The 25,081-nt window shown below is 44.2% G+C and overlaps 1 protein-coding gene across 2 annotated transcripts in view; it reads right to left on the minus strand.

Annotated features, from left to right (window-relative positions):
* Positions 1-23,602, minus strand: part of cdh8 (cadherin 8) — a 175,017-nt gene extending 151,415 nt beyond the window's left edge. For both annotated transcript variants that reach the window (XM_015975615.3, XM_015975614.3), the window contains exon 1: positions 23,194-23,602. In XM_015975615.3, the coding sequence (XP_015831101.3) occupies positions 23,194-23,451 (258 nt within the window). In that variant the 5' untranslated portion in view covers positions 23,452-23,602. The remainder of the gene's footprint in view (positions 1-23,193) is intronic.
* Between the last annotated feature and the right edge of the window lie 1,479 nt (positions 23,603-25,081).

Consider the following 25,081-nt stretch of genomic DNA (forward strand, 5'->3'; position numbering starts at 1 on the left):
AAAAGTGTGTTCTCTAATTAACTGTATAAATAAGCAATGTGCAGAATAACCAGTTTATACCCATTCAGAGAGACCAGTGCACAGTGGCTGTGCTCTGATGCAGTGCTAGGATTAGATCCAGCATTATGTTGTCACACCAAAAACATCCAGCATGTTTTATTTGAAACGAGCAGGGTGCACGTAGATTTGATGTGTTCAGGTTTCCATTTTACAAACTAGTAGAAAATCAAAAAAACAATAAAAAAATACAGGAGCTATGTTTGTAGGGATGAGCGAGTACACCACTATCTGTATCTGTACTCAGAATGGGCGTGGCATAACCCAGAAGTCGGTGTGGTTTACATCAATATATTATTTTAAGTCTGAAATTGATATGGAGTGATCAGAAGTTGATATGTGTATTGTTTATTTGAAAACTATTTACAGTGCAGCCTCAGAATTTAGATTAAATATTTTTGATCACAATAGTAAAGGAACTATTACAGAACAAGTGTTTCAATAAAATCAGAACATTAATATTTAAGTGCATGGATTAATACATCTGAACTCATGCAGTAGGAACTAAGAAATATGAAATACTAGAACCAGACACAACTTTATTTATATATTTCTTATTTTTATTTGATTAAACTGATTTTTTTCTTAACGCCCTTGGCATTTTGCCCCGCACAAAGTTAAACATAAACAATGCTGATTAAGGTGTGTGTGTCTAGAGATAGAGAGGGTGAGAGGGAGAGAGATGGAGTAAAAAAAAATAAAAAACCTGACCGGAGTGGAGGTAGTGAGTTAATGCAGCACATCAGCTCTGTCTTGTCAAATGCACCATGTAAGTTACGAAAAAAGTCACTTTAAATATTCAACCTAAAAAGAGGCGAACTGAAGAAAACCTAGGGAAAACTGAAGAAACATGAACAACAGTGAAGCAATCACAGCGAGATCCGTTACTGTCTGTGTGTGTGCGTGGATGAGCTGGACGGACTGCGCTCCCGGCTGGCTAGAGAGTTTTGTGTGTAGGGAGGGGCGGGCACTCTATGTGACTGGCCAATCACAGAGCGTGAAAACAGTTAGTTACCCAATGAGGATTTTCCTTCAGCACGATCACAGATATTTAGCAGGTTTACTCGTTTCATGCTCGTATTCATCAAAAATGCTTTATCCGTACCGGATACTCGTCTGAAACGAATATCCGGCTCATCCCTATAAGTTTGTGTATAAAGAATAGTTTTAGATTCTTTTGATGACATTCTGGCAGCGCAATGGTTACTTTTCACATTAGTGACATCTTCTGTATTAGAGGAGAACTGCAGCTGGGCTGTAGCTACAGGTTTTAAAAGTGGGTTTCACCCTGGACCAGGCTTTTCCAGCCTACACATAAGAATCATGTGACAGCTGTGAAGCAAAGCATGCAGCAATCAGCCGCTGTTATGGTGGATGGGCGCGTTTCCACCAGCCGCGAAATGTTGCATTTTGCTCGGGTCTCAGAAGTGCAATGCCTCTCTGCCAAAATTACATTTTGAGTCTATTTTTTATGCACTAGGCTTCCAGAACGCATCAAACTCAGACCAGACAGGAAGTTAAACATGAAAGCAAAATAAAAGTCACATGCAGATTTTCAGTTGCTTATCTGGCTTATCCTGTGAAACCTCAATAGCAAAGATAAATGGTACTGAAAAAAGCCCACAGGCCTTTTTGGACACAGTGTGTCATCTCTCTCCTTGCTTAGAAAATCAGAAATCACGTGTGGTATTGCAATTTTCCGATCATTCTGTGACCTCACAGGACCAGCTGTGTGGAACGATTGTGCGCTCCTGGTGGGAAGGGAGCTCGCGGGTAAAACGCATCTATTACAGTAACCCCGGGTTTCCACGGGAGCCGTCAGCAGCACGTTACTGCAGCAGCACGTCTTGCTCGCGTAAGCTGCTGCTTGGCCCTTCCCACGAGACGCGAAGCAGCAGGGGAGCAGCTGTCACCGACAGAGCACGAAGTCACACGAGTGACTTCGTCAGTAAACACAACAACAAGCAGGACAAAACTACAACATGGTTTGTGTTTTATGTTCTGTCCGTTTTATAATCGCCAATACGGACCTGAAAAACAAAGGAGACCGCTAGCTAGGTGATTACTTCTCACGGGGACGCACAGTTAGTAACCTTTTTAAAAGTAAAGCAACCGGAAGGAAGTACGTTCTTTATTCTGAAAATCTCAGTAGAATCTCTCCATTTCCATGTCCGATTTCCTGTCTTTCCTGTCGAACTTGACCCGTTTCAGAGGCGTCGCGCGTAGAAAATAGAACCGGCGCGTAAAGGCCGCGACATGCTGCTCCTGAGGCCGACTCGCGCTGCTGACGGCTCCAGTGAAAAAAGTTCTGTTGACCACAGCGGTTCCTATCAGCAGCTATGACGTGCTGCTGCAGTAACGTGCTGCTGACGACTCCTGTGGAAAGCCAGGGTTAGAGCTGCATAGACATCCAGTGGAAAATCAGGGAGCTTATATTGATTAAGTCATATAGGAATTAAATATTATTGATTATAAATAAAGGAAGTGCTGCCATGCCTCTACTAGTCAACATCTTCTTGTGCTTTCTTTTCATGAAATAATTCTGAAGTCTGGATTTTATACTTTTTGAAGCCAGTCAGTTGACAGCATGGCTCTCATTGCTTTCCATGCATTTTCCATGGTTGTAAAACAAATTAACACTCCCTTCAAGCTGTTGTTAACCACTGTTGTGTTCACTGGAAATATGAAACACACACACATCTTCCAAATGTGTGGAAGAAATGCTACATTTTTCTTAATGGAATGTTATTTTTTATCCTTGGGTCCTTGGGAGGCAAAAAGAAAATAAAAAACACCATTACAGTTTGGGACAACACACCTGCACAGAGAATGTGTGAGTGTGAGTTTCACACTCAGAATTTTCAATTTGCCTCCCTGCAGAGAGAAAGACAGAAAGGATAAAAGCATTTGTGGTTCTCCACCTGCAACTGTTCTACAAGAGATGGGCGGAGACTCCTTCTGTTTTAAGAATCTGGAATTTATTTAACAGAATAAAGAAAATGTGACAAATGCAAAAAGTTTTAGTTCTCTCATCCACTGGAATTGTTCTCTTTTTTATGTTTACAAACCTTGAAGGCACGTGTGTTACTAAGCCACTAAGAACAAGTGATAAGAAAATAAAATGTTTAGTTGTTACTAAAAATAATGCCCAAAAAGTTTCAAGGGCACAGAAAAAGAGTTGAAATTATGTTTTAAGTCGAATTATCGAGTTGTTTTAAAGTGACAATGTGTAGTTGTTACCCTTATTCTTTGGAAATATCCAACGAAATGTCGCTGAAAATGAATAAAATAATGTCCAGTTGTAAAATTTTTGTGGTTTTGTAACATAAAACCATAAAAATTGGGGTTGAAACACATAGAGGGCGGGTCTAAGTCTCTGGGTCTGAAGGACGCCATATTAGACGGCATGTTTCATATTAGCCGTCTCAGGACCCTGCGTCTGTCGATGACATCACACCGCATTTTTTAAAGTTATGTTAGCACGTTGACACAGAAGATTTTGATTGGTCCAGACAACTTTGCAGTTAAAATGTATTGGGGGTGGGTACGTTTATTTTGCCAAAGGAAATGTAAAATAAAAGCAAAAACAGATAAACGGAGACCCTGAGCAGCTGTGATTTTGATGAAATGGGACAAAATTCTAAAGAAGTTGATTGAACAAATAACAAGTGTACAGTATTTTGAATGAATGAATTATTTACATAAAACTAACAAAATATACATCCACATTCATACTAATGGTAAATACATTTTAGAAATGTTCACAAATACAAATTGTTGTGCTTTTTGGCACAGTTGGATTTATGCAGTTTCACATTCTATAAAAAACAAACGTGTTTTATTAACAACTTACTGTTAAAGGAAAACATTCAGGTGGTAAGAAACATGAATTTAATAACAAATCTGCTAAACTCGTTCCAAAACCGGTGTGAATGAACAGAACAAAAAAAAGAGATGTAATATGTGAAGTGGTGGTGCCATAGAATGACATCATCAGCAGGCGACCGCGAGCAGATCCAGAAACTACAACACCTGAAAAGTAGCATCGCATTGCATTTTCTCGATGGAATTAACTGAACAACCATCATAAACTGAGGAGTTACGCTGAGGTTGCATGCTTTCTGCTCCACAGGTGACAAAATTTACCGTAATTTTTTTTAAACTAGCGCCAGTCATATGGTGTAAAACTACCCTGAAGTGTAAATACTGCCCCCTAGTGCCAGGAAACTACACAATCCCACTTTAGATATTCAGGAATAAATAAGCTAATCGTTCACCAGCACAAAGACCACTAACCGCTTCCATTAATGACAAATGGGTTCAGTCATACATGCTTAAACCCTTACACAACATTTCTAGTGATTTAGGCTGTACTATTATCTTTACCAGAGTACAATAATAAACTGCTTTGTTGGTTTCAGAGTACTTGGAGAGCATTTAGCTACAGCATGCACGTTTTAGACCAATATTGTGAAAGATTGAAGGACGTTTTATGAGTTGTGCTGTGGATGGGGGATGCAGAAGTGAAGGCTTCACGGTGTTGTCTCACCCAGAGCCATCCATTACAATGATATGAATGAAAAAAAATTAAAATTAAAATAAAAATACAATAACACACAGCAGCTCGGTTGGATTTACTTTTATAAATATTCTTAAAATGACATTTTTCTTGTTTCTGAAATATTTCTACAGATGTTTTTTTTTTCTTTACTTTATAATGTACACAGCATTTCTGCCTTTTTCATCAATATTTCTTTTTACATCATATTACTGAGAAACAATAAAGAACCTCCCTTCTGATTATCTGTCCTCCCTTCTGAGTGGTCCTAACACACTGCTGTTTTCCAGGATTCAGCGTGCTTAAAAAAAACGTTTGCACAAATATTTGGTCAGACGTTCGGAGGGCGAGTGCGAATGGAAGCTGGAGACCGAGTAACACTTACAGAGAGGATGACACTTTCACTCCTCTGCACAAGCAGGCTTCCTCTCTGCCTTCGAAGAGTCCCGAGGACATCTTCTGTACACGCTGGGTGTCACAGCAGACGAATGACCGGCTGTAGCACCGTGCCATTTCCCCTCCTCACGCTGAACTGTCACAACCACCTCCTCCACGCCTCCCGGGACCGCAGGGCTCTACTAAGCCACCCCTCCAGCCGCTCTTACACACACACTCATACGCAGAGACACATATTCATACATTCACACTCTCACAGGAACAAGCAACCATGCCTCTCCCGCTCAGTGTGAGATTCGCACTTAGCGGTGAGCTGCTCAGCCGCAAAGCCAGTGAGCCTGCTTTATTAGGCAAACTCAGAAACTCTACTAATGATTAACGTCGATCCGTCTTAACACACGGGTCAAACGTTGTTAAAGGAACTCTTGATTAAATCTGCTTTGTAATAAGACAGAGGACATGGATACGTGCAAACCATAAAGGGATGTCCAAACAGCATGTTTCAGGACCTGAACACACACTTCTGAGCTGCGTGCCCGAGTGGCTTTCACCAAAGCAGTAATAACGACTAGGACGGTTGTTACCACAGCCAGGAAATAATCATATGCTGCCCGTCGCTGTTTTTTTATTTTTTGGTGGTGGGGTTCTGATGATTGGTGAATAAACCGGCAAAATAAAAAAAAAAGAAAAATGGGCAACAGCCCCAGAAAACAAACCCAACCCCCGAGACAACACACTACAAACAGAATATTCAAAAGAGGACCAAACGGCGGAATGGAAAGGGATAAAAATGCCTCGCTCTGAGAATTTGAGATTCCCCCATGGCAAAGCTGCACGTCCCTGCAAATCAGAATTTGCCACCAATTTGCTGTTGTTGGGATTTCTGGAGGGGGACAGCGGCTTGTTTGTGTCCTCCATCAAAGGCTGGAGAAATTAGACTTGTGGAAAAAAAAACTTGCACGTTACTGGAACCAGGGCTTGAACTGGAACTGCAGAGCTCCGACACACTCTCATCAATACTCCAGCATTAAAGTTCATTTGCAAAACCGCATAAATGCCCGCGGTAACACCCTCCCAGCTCTGTTTCCTCTCCTAACCGCTCATAAATCTCAGAGCATCTCTTCCTCCACCAGCATCACTGCAGAGAGGCAGACTTTTCAATTTCTGGAGTGAGGAAAGGACAGGGGGTAAAAAGCCTCTTCCAGTATTACATCTTTTCTACTTTATTACCAGTCTTGTGGGAGAATGGGGGCAGCTTTGCAGCGGGCTATCTGTTTATATTTTCTTTACAAGACTATATTGGAATTATAATTGTGTTCTATGGTGCCTTCTTTTGGTGCCTTGCTCTGCTTAAAGGTCCTGTGGACCTGGGGAGATGAAGAAAAATGGGTCCCTTTTGAGGGATTCGATTACTGAGGAAGAAAATGCAGCTGCACACTGGCCCTTTTTCCTTTTTTTCCTTTCTTTTCCCTTTTCTGTTTTCCTCCAGGTGCCAATCTGTGGGGATGCTCGATATTGGAGCTGGAACGGCGCTGACGCAAATGTGCTGGAAAATAATTTCTTTCTGCAACAAAGGTGGAAACAAGGAGAGTGGCATATAAGTGAGACGGCTCATTATGAATTAAATAGCCAAAAAGAAGTCTCCTGCATGTTTCTCCCATTGACCGCAAATGCTGCTGGAGGGATATTAATTGCTTTATTGATTCGTGTGATGGTTGCCTTTTTTCCCTTCCTTACCAGAGGATGTGATGTGGAAGTGCTGCCTGTTTTTCTGTTTTAGGTGGTGATAATGTGATGTTGCCTTAGGAATCCTTCAGTGTTGCTACAACAGTAGAAACCAGCTGTAAGAAGAAATTGTAATAAAAATACATATTCCTAAATGTGTTTGTACATTTTGGAATGCGGCCTTTGATTTATAATTCAGCAGAGGAGATCACACTGAAGCGTGGGTAGGCGAATCTTTAACACACGCATTTGTGTTGCTGCAACTAATGAGAAAGTAGCGAGTCTCAAAGAGAAAGTTTTATTGTTGGTCACAACAACACTCTGTAACACGCAGCTTACACACAAACAGCACGAATACGCCGTCCCAGTATGGATAATTGCTGATATTCGTGCGACTCAACTACATCGCGCAGTGCAGCAGCGTGAGACGTGAATTTGTATCCTTAATATTGTTTGGAATTAATTAGAATGCAAAGCCACGGGCCCGGAGTGCAACCACAGGTGGCAGCGACGAGAGCGCCGCGAGGCCAGCCGCCACAGATTCCAGCCTCCATAACTCACGTCCATTTAACCGACGATTTCTAATTTTATTATTGCTCCTCTGATTATATTTTTACCACCATTTCAATGAGATGGGTTTGCCATTTTGCACAACAATTTCCTGTGTAATATCATTCTGTCAATAAGTAATTACTTGCTTGGCAAATTGCTGCGCAAAATGTTCATCGGGGGGGAGAAGATCCATATCAATAGTTCATTTGCATAATGCAAATGAATCCTGGGAAAGGAAAAAAACAACAACTTTGCTGCCATCAGTGACAGTTGGATGTCAGTGCTGCTGCTGCTGCTGCTGGAGAAGTGTGAGCGACTTCACCAAAGAGCAGCGTAAAGGTGGTTTGTCTCCCGGAGCTAAACGAGGTCCAAGCCTCAGGGTTTTTACAACCGATTACCATTAAAAACAAAAATACACCTGCCAGAATCTGACAAGTGAGGCTTGGGTTTGTGAACACTTGTCCAATTGCAGACACATTAGCAGAGGATGAGCTTCCTGTCACTTCATTAGGTTTCACTTTTATAGAGTAACACCATTTTAGCCCCTTGTTTACTTAGCATGCAGGATCCGGCTCGTCTATTTGTTTCTAATCAACTGATAAGACCTTTTTTCTCAGGCCTCAGTTGGATGAAAACCAACTCCTAATGGTCATTAGAAGCAATTATGTTCCGTAAGTGACACACCCAGGCCTACTTTCTCTATGTTGGCCGCTCAGATGTGATGTGGACGTGGGGGACTGAGCGTTCACATGCAGCGGCTGACCGTATCTGCTGCTTAATGACGGATACGTTCATATCCCTGTCTGATTGCCGGCTGTGACTGGGATAAGTATCTATTTGTGCAGCAGCGACTGAGTGTGTGTTGGCTCTATTTGAAAGCCTGGTTGCAGCACATTGCTCCGTGACTTAAAACACCCCTCCCTTCTACTCTGCTTTTAAAAGCATCATTAACACGGGACTCCTGACTTTACTGTAATTGTTGTGTTGTCAAAGGCATCTCGAGGACACCATACGCGGTGCGAGTCGACTCCAGCAGACTGGTGCATCGCTCATTTAGCCGGCTCAGCTCCTTTTTCTGCTACAGGGTTTGAGACTTTTTGATTTCTATGCAAACCCACCAAATTCAAGCTGCCTCTGTCCCTAATCCCTGCACTGAACCTGCACTCTCTGATCCCATTACACACAGACCCTTTGACATGCATTGTCCCGTTGCATCAGCAATGCAACGACAACAACAAAACACTAAATAGTCAGGCATTTCCCCTGCTAAATCCTGTTTCTATCTCTGTGTCCAACTGATCCAGTTACGAATCCCTGGAGATCATTTCTGTAAGAATAACTCATAAGAAATTGAATATTGTGGATATTAAGATGTTGTTAACTAAAGTGGCATATATATCAAAGCAGCATCACACTAAAAACCACAGCCTTTATCAAGTTAGTGTGAGTAGGACTGTGCAAACACACAAGCACACACACACACACTCACACACACCTTTAGCTGTGATGGGAAAGGCCGTTTCAGAAAACTAATAAAGAGGCAGAGTGTTACTGCAGTGCAGTAATTACACATCCCAGGATATCAGCAGAGTATTTATATAAACAGCGGGCACCACCAAAGAAATAAAGGTCATTCATACAGATACGGTATTAGCATTGTGATCGTGAGTGGGCGTGCAAACAGAAAAAAACTTATAAAAGCAAGATAATGCCGTGTTTTCTTATCTGACCACTCACACAGACTCATAGACAATGTGTGTGTCTGGTTGCATCTGTGTTTATGCACGGCGCGCTAGCGTGTGCCGAGAGATGCTGATAAACACACCGCATCTTGGCAAGTGGTGGTACAGCCAGGCGACTGTAAACACAGAGAGCTGCACAGATTGAGACAGGAAAATGAGGACCTGTGTGTGTGTGTGTGTGTGTGTGTGTGTGTGTGTGTGCGTGTTTGTGCATATGTGCAGGTGTGTGTGTGTGTGTGTGTGTTTGTGCATATGTGCATGCGTGTGCGCGCATATGTGCATGCATGTGTGTGTGTATGTGTACACACATGTGTGTACTTGTTTAACTATCATACTTAGGACCAAAACTGGCATATTCACTAATCTTCTGAAGACCTATGGGCCGTAGTGGGACAAAAACCTGCTTCTAATATGGTTGACCCTGTTTTAGACCTAGGGGTGAAGTGACTTTTAGTTAGTGAGGCTTAGGAGTACTCTGGGTGGGGTTAGGATAAGGGTTAGTTGGGCATAAATGCAGTTAATAAAATGAATGGAAGTCAAGTCTAATATGGATAGAAAATGTGTGTGTGTGTGTGTGTGTGTGTGTGTGTGTGTGTGTGTGTGTGTGTGTGTGTGTGTGTGTGTGTGTGTGTGTGTGTGTGTGTGTGTGTGTGTGTGTGTGTGTGAAGCCCATAACACTTTTACAGTGTTGTTGCTTTCGCCTCCATCGGCTGGTGTGGCTCTGTGACGTAGAGGAAACACAGAACATGAAAGGGCACGTTGCCATTTGGCGGAGATCCTTTACTACTTACTAGGGGTTGTATGAACTAGTCTACTTCACTGCTCTGTAGGGACTTTTTATGCCTGTCATCGACTAGTCGCTGTCAAGTGATAATGACAAGATGCAGTCCTCAGAAAAGACAGCAGGTGACGAGTCCCTGCGCGTCTGGATCGAGGCGGAGGCAACGCGCTGTGCCAGAGCGTCGGTACTGACACCCGCCGTAAAACGGACATTTAACCAAATTGTGACCTTTACCCTCTTGCAATGTAACCTTCCCCTCACCCCCATCCTAATCTTAACCAGCTTGCGCATGCAAAGCTCTGGTCGTTGATGCGCTCCAGACATCTGCGTCCTGAGCACGGCCACAGTAACATTATCAAATCAGGTGTCACCGCTCAAAAACAAATGTAACGCGATCGTTCATGTCGGCTCATTTCCTTTTATGTTTTCTGTCTTTTATATGTGCCTGATGCGTTTCGCTGCTGTGGAGCGGGGCGCATCACCTTGTCCTCCGGTGACGCACCGATCACTGATGCGGCCGCCAAGCAGCGAGCACTCCGCTGTTTTTGCGGTCGGTAGATCTTTTAGAACTGCAGTTCAAAGGTAACTCATGAGGTGAATATATATGAACCCAGGTAGCAGTTTCTCTTTAGGATTGAGAGGAGATGCAGGAAGATAATAAACAGACAGGACAGAAAAATAGTCAAATAATAAGTTAGTTTTTGTACCTGGTGGTTGCAACAAACAGACACCACTGAAGGTAATCAGAAGCGAGGAACAGAAAATGAAATTATTATTTTAATGTTTAGAGCAGCAGGAACTCTGAGGCTGCAGGCGCATCAGTGAGTTGTCAAAAACTCCAGCGAACCAACCGATCCCCCCGCCGCTTCAGGTGCATGACATCATCAACGACTAGTCGAAGTCTACTCGATTTTCATTACTTGACTGTCGACTTTTAAAAAAATTAAGTCATGCAACCCCTACTACTTACTAGTGAGGAAAGTCATCTCTTGGGACTTTCTGTTCCTAAAACAAGAATATTTCAAATATTTTAAAGTGTGTTTCTGTGAAAAAGGTATGGACTATTAATGCCAAATGTAGATAGCTCTTTGATGGCATCAGTCAGGGGGAATGGAGATGAGCTCTAACCAAACAGACTAACAGGCTAATGGCTAGTCTGAGCTGCAAAATATCTTCTCCCATCAGGGGTTTTCCACGGCAAATCATCCACCTCCAATTAGTCCTATCTTCTGCATCCAGTTGCAGTGAAACCTGAGTAAAGCTGGACAACTGGTGTGATGTATTAAACATTAACTCGTGTTAGAAATGTGGTGATATGAAACAATGAAGGAAAAGTCTGATTCATGTAGTTGAGACCAAAAAAAAAAATAAATGTCCTGACAGTGTTCTTCAGTGGGAATGTATTTTTGGCTTAGACTGACACCATTATGTAATTTGATTGTTGCAAATTGTGTGTGGGAGAGGTGTAAAAATAATTCAGCATTAGAATCTCGTGACCACACAGCCAGTAAACCAGCTGGCAGGCTGAAATAGTGAGTGGCTCTCAGTCCCATCTGCTGTTTGACATTCAAGCTCTTTGTTCGTTCCTCTGAAAGGATTCAGCTATCAGGAACATCCGTAGTGCTCACATACTGGGCTGTAAGACTCATACACAGCGTGTCATACAAGCCAAAGGTATAAAAACCTTTATTGCAGCTTGCTATTTTTAAGACATGAAACGCATGAACAGAACGTGAGAGTGGCTGGGGGGTAGACACGAGTTTTGCATGGATTTTTGGGCTGACGGGATTATTTTAGGTTTCTTAGTTTTATTCTACGAAGCCCGAGCGAGTCGGAGTGGATATTTAAGGTTTAGCCCAAGTCTCCTCCCCTTCCGGTTGGCTCATGGGTCCCCGGAAGCCTGAAAAATTCAATGCAAGTCAACGGGGTTAGAGAGCTATTTTCTAATCTGCTTGCCTTACACCCTGGATCGCACACACGTTGTACTCAAATTTACACGAAAAATAATGATGGGTGTTTTGACTTCGACATTTACCAGCTTCTAAAAATTATTTTTTTCCTATGACTACAAACGGGACATTTGTGTGTTGCATATATGACGTTACCGCAGAAGCGTAGCTGCTTACAACTTAGCCAGATTCATGGTGGTTCTCTCCTCCTGAAGGAAGGATGTGAGGCTAAACTTACAGCCATTTTTCCTCTGCTTTTCTCCATGTCTGCTTCAATGACGTCAATTTGGTGATGCACATGTGCAGTCCTACCCGTCTTTACACACAAAGTCTAAAATAACGTTTGCCCCCGTTCAAAAATAACCGCCATCTTGGCATCAGAATGTGTCTAAAGAGCAACGAGCGTCTTACTCCAGTCCTACTTCCAGTTTGAAAAATGCAACAAATGCTGTTTTCTGGCAGACAGAGAGGGCGGAGCCGCTAACAAATACACATCATCCTATGGTACCAGCTGACATCATAGGGTTCCTCTTAGCCAACAGCAACGGCAGATTTAAATTAAAATGTAGTGCAGAGTATTTACCTGAAGAGGGCACAACACTGACAGTTTTAGGTAGAAAATTGAAATTAACTAAGATGCACTTGAGTGCCAAATCATCTACAGCACAATTAGACACTCGTTTATTTAGTTTATCCACACAAAAAAACTGTTGATTTGGGGGTAACTTGCTCTTTAAAACTCACGGTCACCACATGTGAAATCATTTTTTCGTTCTTCGAGGACCCGTGGTCCGGAACTGTGTGGGCGTGACTTAGGCTCCCTATTCTGATTGAAACTAGCAACATACATGTAGAACAGACACGGGGACAGATCTAATTCACTCCCTAGAGGTGTTAAGCCCCACCCCTAAACAAATATGAAACTCTTCCAGGTAAAACATACGTCACAGGTATTTTTATCAAACATTTTCCATTGTTGCTCTTTAGCCATCTAATCACATTTCTTACATGTTTAGCTGTAATTAATTTATTCCTAGATTTACAACCTCGTGCATTTTTGCAAGTAAGTAGGTGGGATTTTCAGCATTCCGAGTGCTCAGACAGTTTTCCCTACTCTTATGGGAGATGAGGAATGACATGTACCGGTATTCTACTCTGTGACTCTAAAACTCTCTGGCTTCTGGCCTACAAACTGGTTATTAAAGGATCTTTGTGACCCCAGTTATTATGATTAAAAATCCAAACTTTACCCATAAGCTCACTGAACAAGAGTCGAATGAAAGCACAAAAGTTTGAACAACAATTTTACTAATTGTATCTATTTACAACTCTGGTTTTAATATGTTGTAACATTAAGGGGCAAAAACGTGTAATTTAAAATTAGTTTACAACTTTAACTTGAACACTGGGGATCGTCTCAGGGCCTTACATTTGGTGTTTCACCACCCAGGGAATAAATTGTTCTAATTACCAAACTGAGACTGAGGGTAGAGTGAATTGCAAAATAGTTAAAGGAATCATAGTGCCGCTCGAATGTGCGATCATTTGGTCTACACTGAAATCAAGACCCTTTGAGGTGATCACGTTAGAAAACTGGATCAAGTTTTAAGCAAAATGCAGACGCAGATTTACGGTTAGCAGGTAGAAGAGTTTAGCTTTTTGTGGAGATTACGACTATAAAATTTACTTTTTTATCAGTAAAATCATTCTTCTCTGATGTAAAAGTGCAGACGCGTGTAATAAGATGAGAAATTTGTCAAGAACATTTAGAGACACATGTAGACTCTAATTAGGTGTAATTTTCTATTTGGTCGACCGATCACTCAAAACTTAATTAAGCAATGCTGCTATAAAAGCAGAGAAGAGCCCAGATGTACAAACATGGATGCACATAAAAGGGTGTGTTTTTGCAGGAATGTGAAAGTAGGAAATACAATAAGATGGAAAATATCAATGATGGGCATTGCAAAGTCATAGGGAGGTCACATGTTTGTGTTTTGGATTGCCGTTTTGTTCTTGTGCTGATTTTTTACAAACATCACTAGATTCACTAGTGAAGCTTTCAGGAGTAGAGGTGTAAACCACACAGAAGGCACAACTAAAGAAGATCCTTGCCCAGAGGAATGTGACAAAACAAGTTTACTGGTCTTTTCTCTTATGTTCTCATTGGTTTATGATCGTTTGGAACTAAAATGAAAATTCTCTCTTAAAAGAGAGAGGGGGCCGCTACTGTCACGCTGTTTTTTATTACACACTGATTTTTGCATGACTGTTCTAAGAATCATATAAATGTTTTTATATTTTAATAACGGCACTCCAGCAGGTTTAATATTGTATGATTTTATCACTGAGTCATAAGCGATGCCACTACTTTCAACCTCAGTTAACTCCAATCCAATCTTCCATCAAACTCATACGTGGCGATGTTGTACTAATTGGATGTTCTATAATTCATAAAAGAGGAAGTTTTTTCTTAGATCACTGAATTCCAACAATGGAGGGGAGGGTTTGGCATTGGTTAATATTTCATCACACAGACCATCCTTGCATGTCCACTCCACAAGCACAACAGCAAGCTGCTGCATCTTGGGATAAAGGCAATTAGCCAGACTTCAACAGCAGAAGGCCTCTAGCCCCCTTAAAGCTTCTCGCATGTTTCTGGCGTCCTCCGTTCGCTCCCCGCGCACCTCATTTCGCTGCCATGGAGAACGCAGCAGAGAGGGGCATCGTAACATTTCGCGCCCCTCGATGTATGAGCGACGCTGACAGACGGTACACACACACACACCAGGATTCTTTTAGAACAATTTCAACATCCAGTGTGCTCAGCCCTGATTCCCATTAAGCATTCATGATTCATCTGGATTTTATATTATAACGTTTTGAATTTTTCATGCAGCCACTAACCACCAGCACCCCTTCCTGATCCGACTGGGATAAAAAGGAAGACTTAATCAAACATTGGAGGGGGAAAAAAGAAATTCAAAATGACACTTTCTCTCTCACACACACACACACACACACACATGCATGGAGGAGTGAGTGTGTTTCCATCACCACCACCTGCTTGTTACATAGACTTTTTTTTCTCTGGATCAGGTGATTTATACGGACGGCCAGGATGTATCACAGGCACCTCAGAGACACAAACACATGGAAGGGGAATTATTAGAGGGATACAGGTGTCCTCTCTGGCATATCTAGACAAGATGGGAGAGTCAAGCAAAGCATGGGGGGGTAGAGGTGCTGGCCTTTTATAACCCTCCCTCCACCACCGCCTTTTGCCTATTATTTTAGCTTTCTCTTTTGTTCTTTCTGCACAAAGGATCATTAAACCAAAATAATTCATTTGAGAGAAAAGGTCAGAGTCACACTCTTTTGGCACCCAGATACCAGAGTTTAGAAGAGAGCAAAGGAGAGGACCATTGATCCTCATTTTCTGTTTTTTTCTTTTTTCTTTTTAATGCCAGACTGATGATTGAGGTGAGCAACCCTTCGCATTCTGCACAGCAGCAATGATAGTCATCATATTTAATACCTGTTATAGGTGAAGGCACCGATCTCCAAGTAAATGTCACATTTTTCCAGCTCTTGGAGAGTACAGATGCTTTTTTCTCCTCTCTTCTCCTCATCCCAAGGCTCTTTGTCCTGTCTTGTGTATACGGCGCTTTCTGCATTTTTTCTGGAAACTGGAAATTATTAAAAATGGACCTGGTCAGTTGGTCTCTCAACGCGATTGACAAAATGTTTTCAACGATGAGAATGGGAGAAGGGGCTCCCGGATGCCCCTCTAAGACAGAGCCAGCTGGGTATATCATGGACTCCTGGAAACAGTGGAACTTGATCTGCCTGTCTCAACTGTCTGTAGAGGATTCTGAAGATGTTTGGACATTCGTGGTTTTGGTGTAGAGATTCCTGCTGTTTGGCCTGAGCGGTTACCTGGCTTACCGGAAAATTAACGAGCTTTTGAGGAATATTGGCTCAATCCCGGAGCTCAGGGATTGGATGCATCGTGCTGTGAACACACAAACTCATATAATTGTCGAGATGAGTCGTAAGCTTGGTACTTTGGCTGAGATTCAGACTCTGGCACAGAAGGTTGATTCCGTCAAGGAGCGATGGACGGATCAGCACTGATTGGGATAGATTAAATACGCCATTATTGGATCTAGAGGGGTTGAAGACCAACAGAACTCTAAGGCAGAGAGAAAATTATCTCTGTCTGGCACCAAAACAATTTTTATCTGAATCTGGTGCCCTTGGAGCCTGTGAGGCTGAAGTGACAACTCCCCCCTCAGAAAAAAATGTGGAATGCTGCCGTCGCTATGGAAACTCTTTCTCCCTATCCCAGCCTGGGTGGGACTGTGACCGGTGAAGGCCGTGGAACCGTATCTAGGAGCCTCTGTGCTTTCTAACCCATCATCTCCCTCCCCTGTCCAAACGGAGGTGATGAGCGCTGCTCCATGTGGCTGCACGCACTGAAGTGAGGAGAGTCCCAACCCTACCTCCCCACCAAGTGGACACTTATGTTGTGTAATGTCTGAAGTCTGTGTGCATATCTGTCTGAGGTGATTTTTTTTTTTTTGCCTAGCAAAGCTACCCTCTCGGGTGAGAGTAACTCTGAATTGCCTTTTTTCCCCCTCCCCCTGACTCTATCCTCATGTAAATCCTCTTGAACTATAACGGTAGCGTGACTCGGGTTGCGAATGACCACAGTCACCAATTCTTGTCATGTGTCTATGTATGTATGTCTTATCTCAGAATTGTGTGTACTGAAACTCTAATTTCCATCTGGAATTAATAAAGTACATTTGATTTAAATTGAATTGAATAGAGTCTGTTGTTTACTGAGGCCGTTTTGTAGCTGTTACAGCATGGGGTGGGTGAGGACGGGGACACATTGGGTGGGGGGGGGGGGGGGGGGTGAAAAGGCCAGGGAAGAGAGGAATTTCATCTTTAAAGTGCCCAAAATAGGCACTCCGCAGCTCCCTCCCCAGTGTATCTCTGAGCCCACGTGTGCTCCAACAAAACCGTGAAGCCAAATGCACATCCAGCCGCACAATAGCAACATCCGCTCCTAACGAGATTACTCCAGCAGTCCCAGTTTGGCTGATGGGCCGCATTTTGGAGCAGAGGCGCACGGATAAGCCGCCCGCAGCCGCCTGCAGCATTTCACGTACATCAGGCTCTATCCATAGGAGAGGAGCTTCCTGGGGAGTTGAGCCAATCACGGAGAGGACGCAGCAAGCAAGAATCTGGAGCTGCTCCTGCCGCTGTGGCTTGGGCCAATTAGGAGCCTTCTGATCATCATGAGCCGTTGGTTTAAATAATCATAACCTCATTTGTAGAGAATGATTCTCAGCTCTTGATCTGAGAAGAAAGAGCACTCCGGATTTCCCGTCCGACATCACCGTGCTCACTTTTTTAGGCATCGGTTGCTACTTTTAACTGTTTATGCACGAGCTGGTGCTTTGTCTAAGAAATCAGGAATCATTATAATCTCTGCACAAAAGAGAGTCTCTAGAGGTTTAAAGTCGTTTAAATTGTAAAGGCATGTTTTCATGCCTCAAAAATGCATAACTCAAACAAAACACACACACACACACACACTTTAATTCCTATAAATTAGTCAGAGCAAAGTTCAAGGCAGGGAGCCAGATGATTTAGCCTGCTAAGTGCTCCACCTCCACAAAGCCGGCCCAGGCCGAGCCCTATGCGAGCCGCGCAGGAAAGGGGAGTGGGAGAGGGCAGTTGAGGGGGAGTCGTGTTTAATGAGAGAGGGAATTCTCTCATTTTCAAGCTGAGGGTGACAGAGTTTGTTGGACGACACTCCGACACCGGAGCGTGCTAATCGTAGCAACACTAGGTCCTGAGTGAAACCAAAAAGGGCCCATTTGCTATAAATTAGCAGCAATGTAGAAGCTGAGGAAAGTGTCCCCTTCAGTGTACAACACAGATTTAATCATGCCGAGTCACAGATGTGACTGATAGCAGCAGAGCTTGTTATTCTGCCCAGGGACTCCCAAGCCATGTGAATTGATGTGCTTTCCTGTTAAATTATTATTGCAGCTGATGCATGCACACAGGAGAGCAGGCAGGGGGGAGAGCGCCTCCTCGTCACGCATCGAGTTGAAACATGATTTCAGCTCCCGTACTAAAAAAGCTCGGGTGTGAAGTTTGACGCTCAGCAGTCAGGTGGATGCTAAAGGAAGGCGTGATGGGTTAAAGTGTGGTGAAATGTACTAAATGGCCAAAGAGGTTATGGTTAAAATAAAACACATTTAAGACACAAACAGTTATCAGTAGAGAGGACTAATGATGCTGGGGAGGAGAAGGTTGAGAGTCCGAGCCTGTTGTAGAGCTCCTCTGCTGCAGTTAAATGGAGATCTGTCATAAAAATGGCCTCACTGACACCTCTGTGAATGTTTGCAAAGATGCACCCGCTGCAGAGCACCGCAGATGCAGCGTGTTTACCATTACACACACCTAAATATACCCCATCTCACTTCAGCCCAGACAGCATGCATGTGCACACATTTGTCCGTTCAACATCACAAAAGCACGGGCGACCCATGGAGCTCTTCAAGGGCAGCGCTAATGCGATGCCACAGCTCTATCGGAGCCATCCGCGAGCCCAGTGTTTTATTACAGAGACACGCCGAGAGGCTGGGGAGGGAGAAGTGACCGTGGTCCGTTGATATAATGGCCTCGCTGGCGTTAGTGATATACTATACAGGTGAGCTCCAGGAAAGAGCAGCAAAGGCGTCGGGGAGGGTGAAAAAAGTGGCGCACAGAGCGGCGTTTGCATGTTTTATAGAAAAATACACATGAGATGGGATCTGAGAGATAGAAGAGCCGCTGAGGCTGCAGCTCAATACAGATCTGTGTGGGGCTGCTTGAAGGGAGATTATAGAGCTGTATTCCTGGAGCTGCTGTGGGTGTGAGAAAGCAAATGGAACCAAGTCCAACAAACACTGATGGGCTTTCCTTTTTTGGATTTAATAACAGCTTTTTTATTCAGCCCTCTCACCATGGCACCAGAACCTGTCTTTAATTTGGGTTCTACGTCTCAGAATGCTCCATATCTGAGCCAAAGCTTATGATTTACGCATCATAATGGCTATCAATCACCAGCAATAATTCAGCTAATATTCTCATTACCTCCCACTACTCATCCATCAATCAAAGGCAGAGCCAAGCTCGGCTGCAGGAGTAAATGCAGGAAGAGGTGGGCGATCAGCGTTCGGCGCTAGCCAAATCGGTGACGCTCTTTGATCGGGTCTCTGCTCTGCTGCTCCTGCAGGAGCGAGGAGTCTCACGGCCAGGCCAGCACTCCTGCCGCACATCACCAAAGCCAAACACGTGGAGAAATTTTAACAATGTGACTGTGCCACACCTCATCGGCCCCAGGGACAAGGCTCAAGAGTCACTCTCCCCATAATCACCCCGACAGCTAGAGCGAGGAGGAGAGGAGAGACAGAAAAGGCTGAAGAATGGTCCCTCCATCACAGATGTGTTCTGTTTACACTGTTTCAGATTTCAGTGTCGGACAATCGTAATCAATGGTTTTTAACCCTTTGATGCATAATGGTTACTGCAGTGGACAGGTACTCAAAATTGCACAGCTGTTGAAGACTGATGCATTAGGGAACAGGCCAGGTGGTAAAGAGACTAGAAAGAAAATCAATTAAAACCCTAAATGAAAAATTCACTTTATGAGAAACACACTCCTATAAATACAGAAAGACACATAAGAGGCACCTGATTTTACAGCATACTGAGGCCTAGTCCACACGTAGCTGGGTTTTTGAAAACGAATATCCGCCCCTCCAAAAACTTGCATCCACACCACCTTGTTTAAAAACAAAACTCTGTCCACACGTACCCGGATGAATACGTTGTTAAGGACATGCCAGACCTGTAGGCGGCAGTACTTCCTCCGTTCTTAACCTCGTCCTTCATCTGTGGTCTTCCGCAAGGAGCAGTAATTCCGCTTGCAAAAACAAACAAGCAGAAAGCGCTTGGACAATTGATAAAGCGAGCGCAGCTCCGAGGGCATCCATGATGCCGGCTAGTGTAAACACAGGTCGCACACGTGATGTCAGCATTTTTTTTGTCGCGGAAAGTGACGTTGCGCACCTTAAAACTCCGGTTTTGACTGTCCACACGCAGACACCCAAAACGGAGAAAACGCATATCTTCACTTTGGCCGGAGTTTTTAAAAAGATCAGTTTTCGTGTGAAAAAACTCCGTTTTCGTGTGGATGACACGCCAAAACGTAGAAAAATATCTACTTTTTGGCAGATCCCAGGCTACGTGTGGACAGGGCCTAAAACAATTAGATTTCTCTGGGATGGGTTACTGGATCCAGCTGAATGCACAACGTAAATAAAAAACAAGGCTGAGCCTCTTCAAAGAAGTCAGCTCTAGAAACGGCTCTGGAGTTTGTGGAAGAACATAAACACCCAGCAGACTTCCACCACGGCGCTGATCTGATGCTGCTCTTCCTCTGATGGCTGAGGATCCTCTCAAACGTCTTGTTAAAAAGGATAAGTCTCATGTTTCCCTCCCCAAGAACATATATGAGGAAAGACAAAGCCAGTTTTTCTCCCCTTTTACACACTCGTCCGTTTTCTCAGCTGAATCAGTAATCAAAGCTTCTTTTTTTTTCCTGTATCACTGTCAGAGCGTGCAATCTTGCACTTCAGTGTGAACTGATGAATATTAATGGTTGATTACTGATTCTCTTTGTGCAAAAACACACACAATGCTGTGCTGGATGAAAGCATTGGACAATGGGATGAAGGATCAGTCAGTTTATGTTACATTCCAGCACTGGAATCCATCATCAGCAATCCAAAGATGGCCGTGTGTTAAATGATCTGAGAAAAGGAAAAGTCATGTCTTAGACTGCCATCAGTCTGCCTCACACTACAAAGAAAACACATCCTGATATCACTTTGGTGCAAACACTACAATTTGTTGGCTGCTTGTCTTTTTTCCGACCGCGTTTCGCCTTTAATGGCCCGTTGTAATTGAGTTGCTTTATTGTTTGTCTGAATAATTGAAGCTGCTCTGACTGAAGATGCATAAATGGTTGTCTGACAGTTTGGATGAGTTCAAATTTCTTTTCAAAACCAAGACCGCTTTGGGAAAGCAGGCGCCGCTCGATGTTTCCGGCTGCCTCCCATTGGTCCCGGTTTAAAACGGAGAAAACATCAACGGCGCTTTTGCACGTTTCCATGTCCTGGTTCCTAATGGTGGGATTTTTCTGCAGCAGCACCCTGGGCTCATGATGAGTAATCCTAAAATCCCTTCCAACCCTGTGTTCATTTTAAGCTACAGCCAAGCAACAGGTTCTCACAGCTGTCTTCCCTGCTTCACTTTAACAGGTACTGCATGTCTACTCCCGCCGCCGCTGCCGGGACTGTCGGGGGCTGACGAGCCCGTCGCTCACTGAATCACAATGTCAAGAAAAGGAGCGCTGAAGAAGAAATGCGTGAGGAGGAGAAGGGGGGCCTGTCATGCCTCGTGGCCCTCCTTCTCTCCCCCCTTCCCCATCTCCCTGCCTTTATGCTAATAGCCTGAGCAAAAAGAAAACACAGTGGATGACGTACGGTTAAAGATCGATGGTGCAATCGCCAGCTCTCACTCCTCTTTCCGTTGCTAGCGTAGATGAGTGGAGTCCGGTTGCAGGCGAAGATTAGGGACACGGGTATAATTAAAGCTCAGAGTGCAGCAGCAATAAACAAACTACGAGATGGAAGCAGTCCAATCTTGGCCTGGGCTTCCACGATAATCGTCTACCTCCGACTCGGGCAGCCTCACACGCTGCAGAGCGAGCTGTACGGCCCATTTGAATCACACCTCCCACCCGCTTGATTCGTCTTTTAATTAAGCGTGAGAAACATGGAAAAGGGGAAGGAAAGGAGACGAGAGCTACGGAGAGGGAGGGAGATTTATAGTCTTGAACCGATGCAGTGCCATCTTGGCCGAACTTATCTTGGCTCTGCCAGCCACACTCATGTGCACTTAACCTTGCAGTGAACGCAGCCCGTCATCACAGCTTCGTAAAGGGGCTGGCTAACCCTCTATTCTATACCTCACCTAATCCTCGCTCTGCCCTTCACCAGGAAGGTGCGCATACCCATGACTAACCTGTCCTGCAGACAAAGGTTCTGAGAGGACAGTGCAGCTGGACAAGAGTGCGCCGCCGGTTCTCTGTGGACACATTTCAGGGTATACGTCCAGGGATGCTGAGCACCGAACGCAAGACTTCCAACATGATTATGTAACAGTTAGCCAGGTGTATATGTCTGTGTAGTTGTTGATGTCTCACAGCTGCGCCGGTGCCCTCACACTCCGCGCTCACGTGTGGACGCCGTGGCCCCCGCGAGTGTTAGTTTCTTTCAGCATCCTAATGAGAAGTCATTGTAGACTTTAGCAGAGGCCTCCTAAATGACTCGTCTGAAAAATTAATGCATCACTTAACAGCATTTTGTGTTTGTTTGGTCTTCTGACAACACAGGTGCAAATCCCCACTCACTTGCAAATATTTAATTGATGCTGCAGCGTGACAAAATCCAGGATAGATGAAGAAAAAAGGGAGGAAGAGGACGTTCCAAGTGTTTTTTTTTCAGGTGCAACAAATACAAAGCCAACCCTGCAAGCTGCCGTGTGTGAGGAGGTAAACAAAACATTACAACACTATTGTAAAATTTCAAAAACAACAAAAGAGCAGCTACCTATTATCCAATATTAGATGCTGGTAAACTGTTTGCAAAAGCTATTGCCAAACAAGATCAAATATTATGCCTGGTGGTGTGTTCCTGCCGTGCCAGAGCGGCTGGATGATACTGTAAGGGAGGGATGCGAGTGTGGCTGCCAGGATGACTCTACCCAGGTGAAACCCAGCAAAGAGCTGAGAACAAGCTGCTTTGGCCGGCTGGCCGGCAGCCTTCCCCTCTGCTGAAGCCTGCCTGACACTTCCACACAGGCTGGGGAGCAGGTGGCCCTAAGCTGCAGGATCAACCCACAGCTCTGCAGTAGAGAAAACATGTCCTAATGTACCTGTTTTATATACACTGAGCACATTCTGTAGCCTTTGTGGGGCAAAAATGAGACAAATCCTCCTCGGGCCGATGTTTTTACTACAGAAAAATGTTCAACCCTGTTTGTTTCAAGGGCGTCCAAAAGGCAAAAGCTGCTACAAATGAGCCACAATTACTCAGTTTAATTATTTCTCTATGCATTTTTGACCCCCCCCCCCCCCCCCATCTCTGTTTCCCCTTGACACCCCCCCCCCCTACAGCCATGGGAGGAGAACAAAAAAAAACAAAAACCGAAAAAACCAAAGGGAGCATTCAGATGGCCGAAATAATGTTTGCACATGATAAGCAAGCTTAATATAATGCTGACAATCACAACACTCACCCTGCCAACCAGAATTGGATCGCGTCCAGAAAATTCCTCCAGCACAAACATTTGATTCCAAACCCATCCTCTCTTGGCGCGGCTCAGTAATCTTTGTCCTTCGCCAAGACCGCTCGCCACCGCTGCGGGCCCACCAGTTTGTGTACTTCTGGACTGGCCTATGATAGGAGTCATAGAGGCGGAGGAAACACAAGTAATCCACACCAGCAGCAAGGACATCCACAGATCCATAAGCATCTCCTTGGACCTCACTGGCATCCTGTCGTTGTTTGCTTCGCGTCTTTGTTTGTTTGCTTTATTGGACTCTTTCTTTGATCTCCACCTCTTGTTCCACGCCTCCCCTCCTCTCTTCAGATCAACAGCTCCTTCTTAGATAACAGGAAAAGGTTACTTGTGTCCTCTTTGAACGGCAGCGCTTGCATTCATGGCGTGATAAAGGTCACTCGCATGGCTTGGCGTGCCTCCATAGCAGTTGGTGAGGGGGTGAGGCTCCCAGCGCAGCATCCATTTGCCGTTACACCGAGGGGGAGACCTAAAAAGAAGCAATCACACTTTGTTAGTTGTCTGTTAGTGTAGTGAGGAGTTGTCAGGAGCTGGAGAAGGGAAAAGGAGGGGGGAAAGTGGAGTCAAACTAACATTTGAACAATTCACGTGTGACAAGCAGAAGAAAAGCAGAATCTGAGGAAGGAAAATACGGGAAATTCTCATTCCGAAGCTGGAAGTCAATGTGTCAGCTTTATTTTTACAAATCATCCATCTGTAGCTGCCTTGACCCTTCATCCCAATCTTGTTTTCACATTACCCTGCTACAACCGGACAACAAATGGGTGTGCCTGTACTCTCAGGCACTATCAGATTGCTTGGCTGTAATCTGTCCTTCTGGGGATTATCCCAGTAAGATTTTGAGGAAGCACATGTTGCTTTGTGATTAATGTTGTGCCAGTGCATGTCAGGACGAGACTACAATCAGATTCCTCAAGCACTGTAGTGGTTGCAGGGTTGAGGCGGAGCAACTGGCTGCAGGTGAGCCATGTCGACAGGGCTGCAGCTGCTGATATCTGAGTAATCCAGATGAGATCATAAAGTATGAGAGAGGCATGCTCACACATCTGATACAGAATATGTCTGGAACTGCTGTTTCTGTAAACACAAGCTTTTTGTTTATTTATTTGCTATCAAACAAATTATTAGAGAGGAGGACACATCGCTGGCGTTTGTGGAGACTTTGCCTTTAAACCAGCAGCAGCTTAGGAGGGTTTGGGTCAGAGCAGGAGGGCACCAACGGCAGGTTCGGAGTGAAGAAGTGATGCAGGTGGACGTGGCAGCGGTGTGCCCGGCGGCCGGCTGTCAACACCGTGTCACTGTTAGTTCGGATAACTTTTCCTCCACGTTTCAGGAACCCTCGCCGTTTGTCCCCACAGTGGCGTGCTGTTTCGGTAAATGCTTTTCCAAGGACAATAATCCGTGATGAGTTCTACCTGAAGCTTAATGGAATATCAGCGTGCGTGGATGGAGACGCGGTGACACTTAACTGGAAACAAAATGACGCGTGATCACAATGATTCCGATGAAATAATTAAAATAATTTGTAAATAAAAAATAAATAAATAAAACAAATTCAGCGAGTTGCTCATTATGGTTAATATAATGAACTAGAATACATATTTCACGTTGAATCGTGACCTTTTTAAATTATTTTTGCGCGTTTGCAGTCACTTTGGTGCGTCGCTGAGAGAACATTTCAGCACCGCCGGGGAAGGACAGCTCCGCGGTCCTGGCGGCTCCGGCGCAAACGAAGCGCCGGCAGCGGAGGAGCTGTCCAAGGTAGAAAGCACGCTCACAGAGGAAGAAGGTGTGCAGTTTGAAGCAACCCAACACATCAAAGCAC

Source organism: Nothobranchius furzeri, chromosome 9, assembly GCF_043380555.1.
Source record: "Nothobranchius furzeri strain GRZ-AD chromosome 9, NfurGRZ-RIMD1, whole genome shotgun sequence".
Classification (NCBI taxonomy): Eukaryota; Metazoa; Chordata; class Actinopteri; order Cyprinodontiformes; family Nothobranchiidae; genus Nothobranchius; species Nothobranchius furzeri.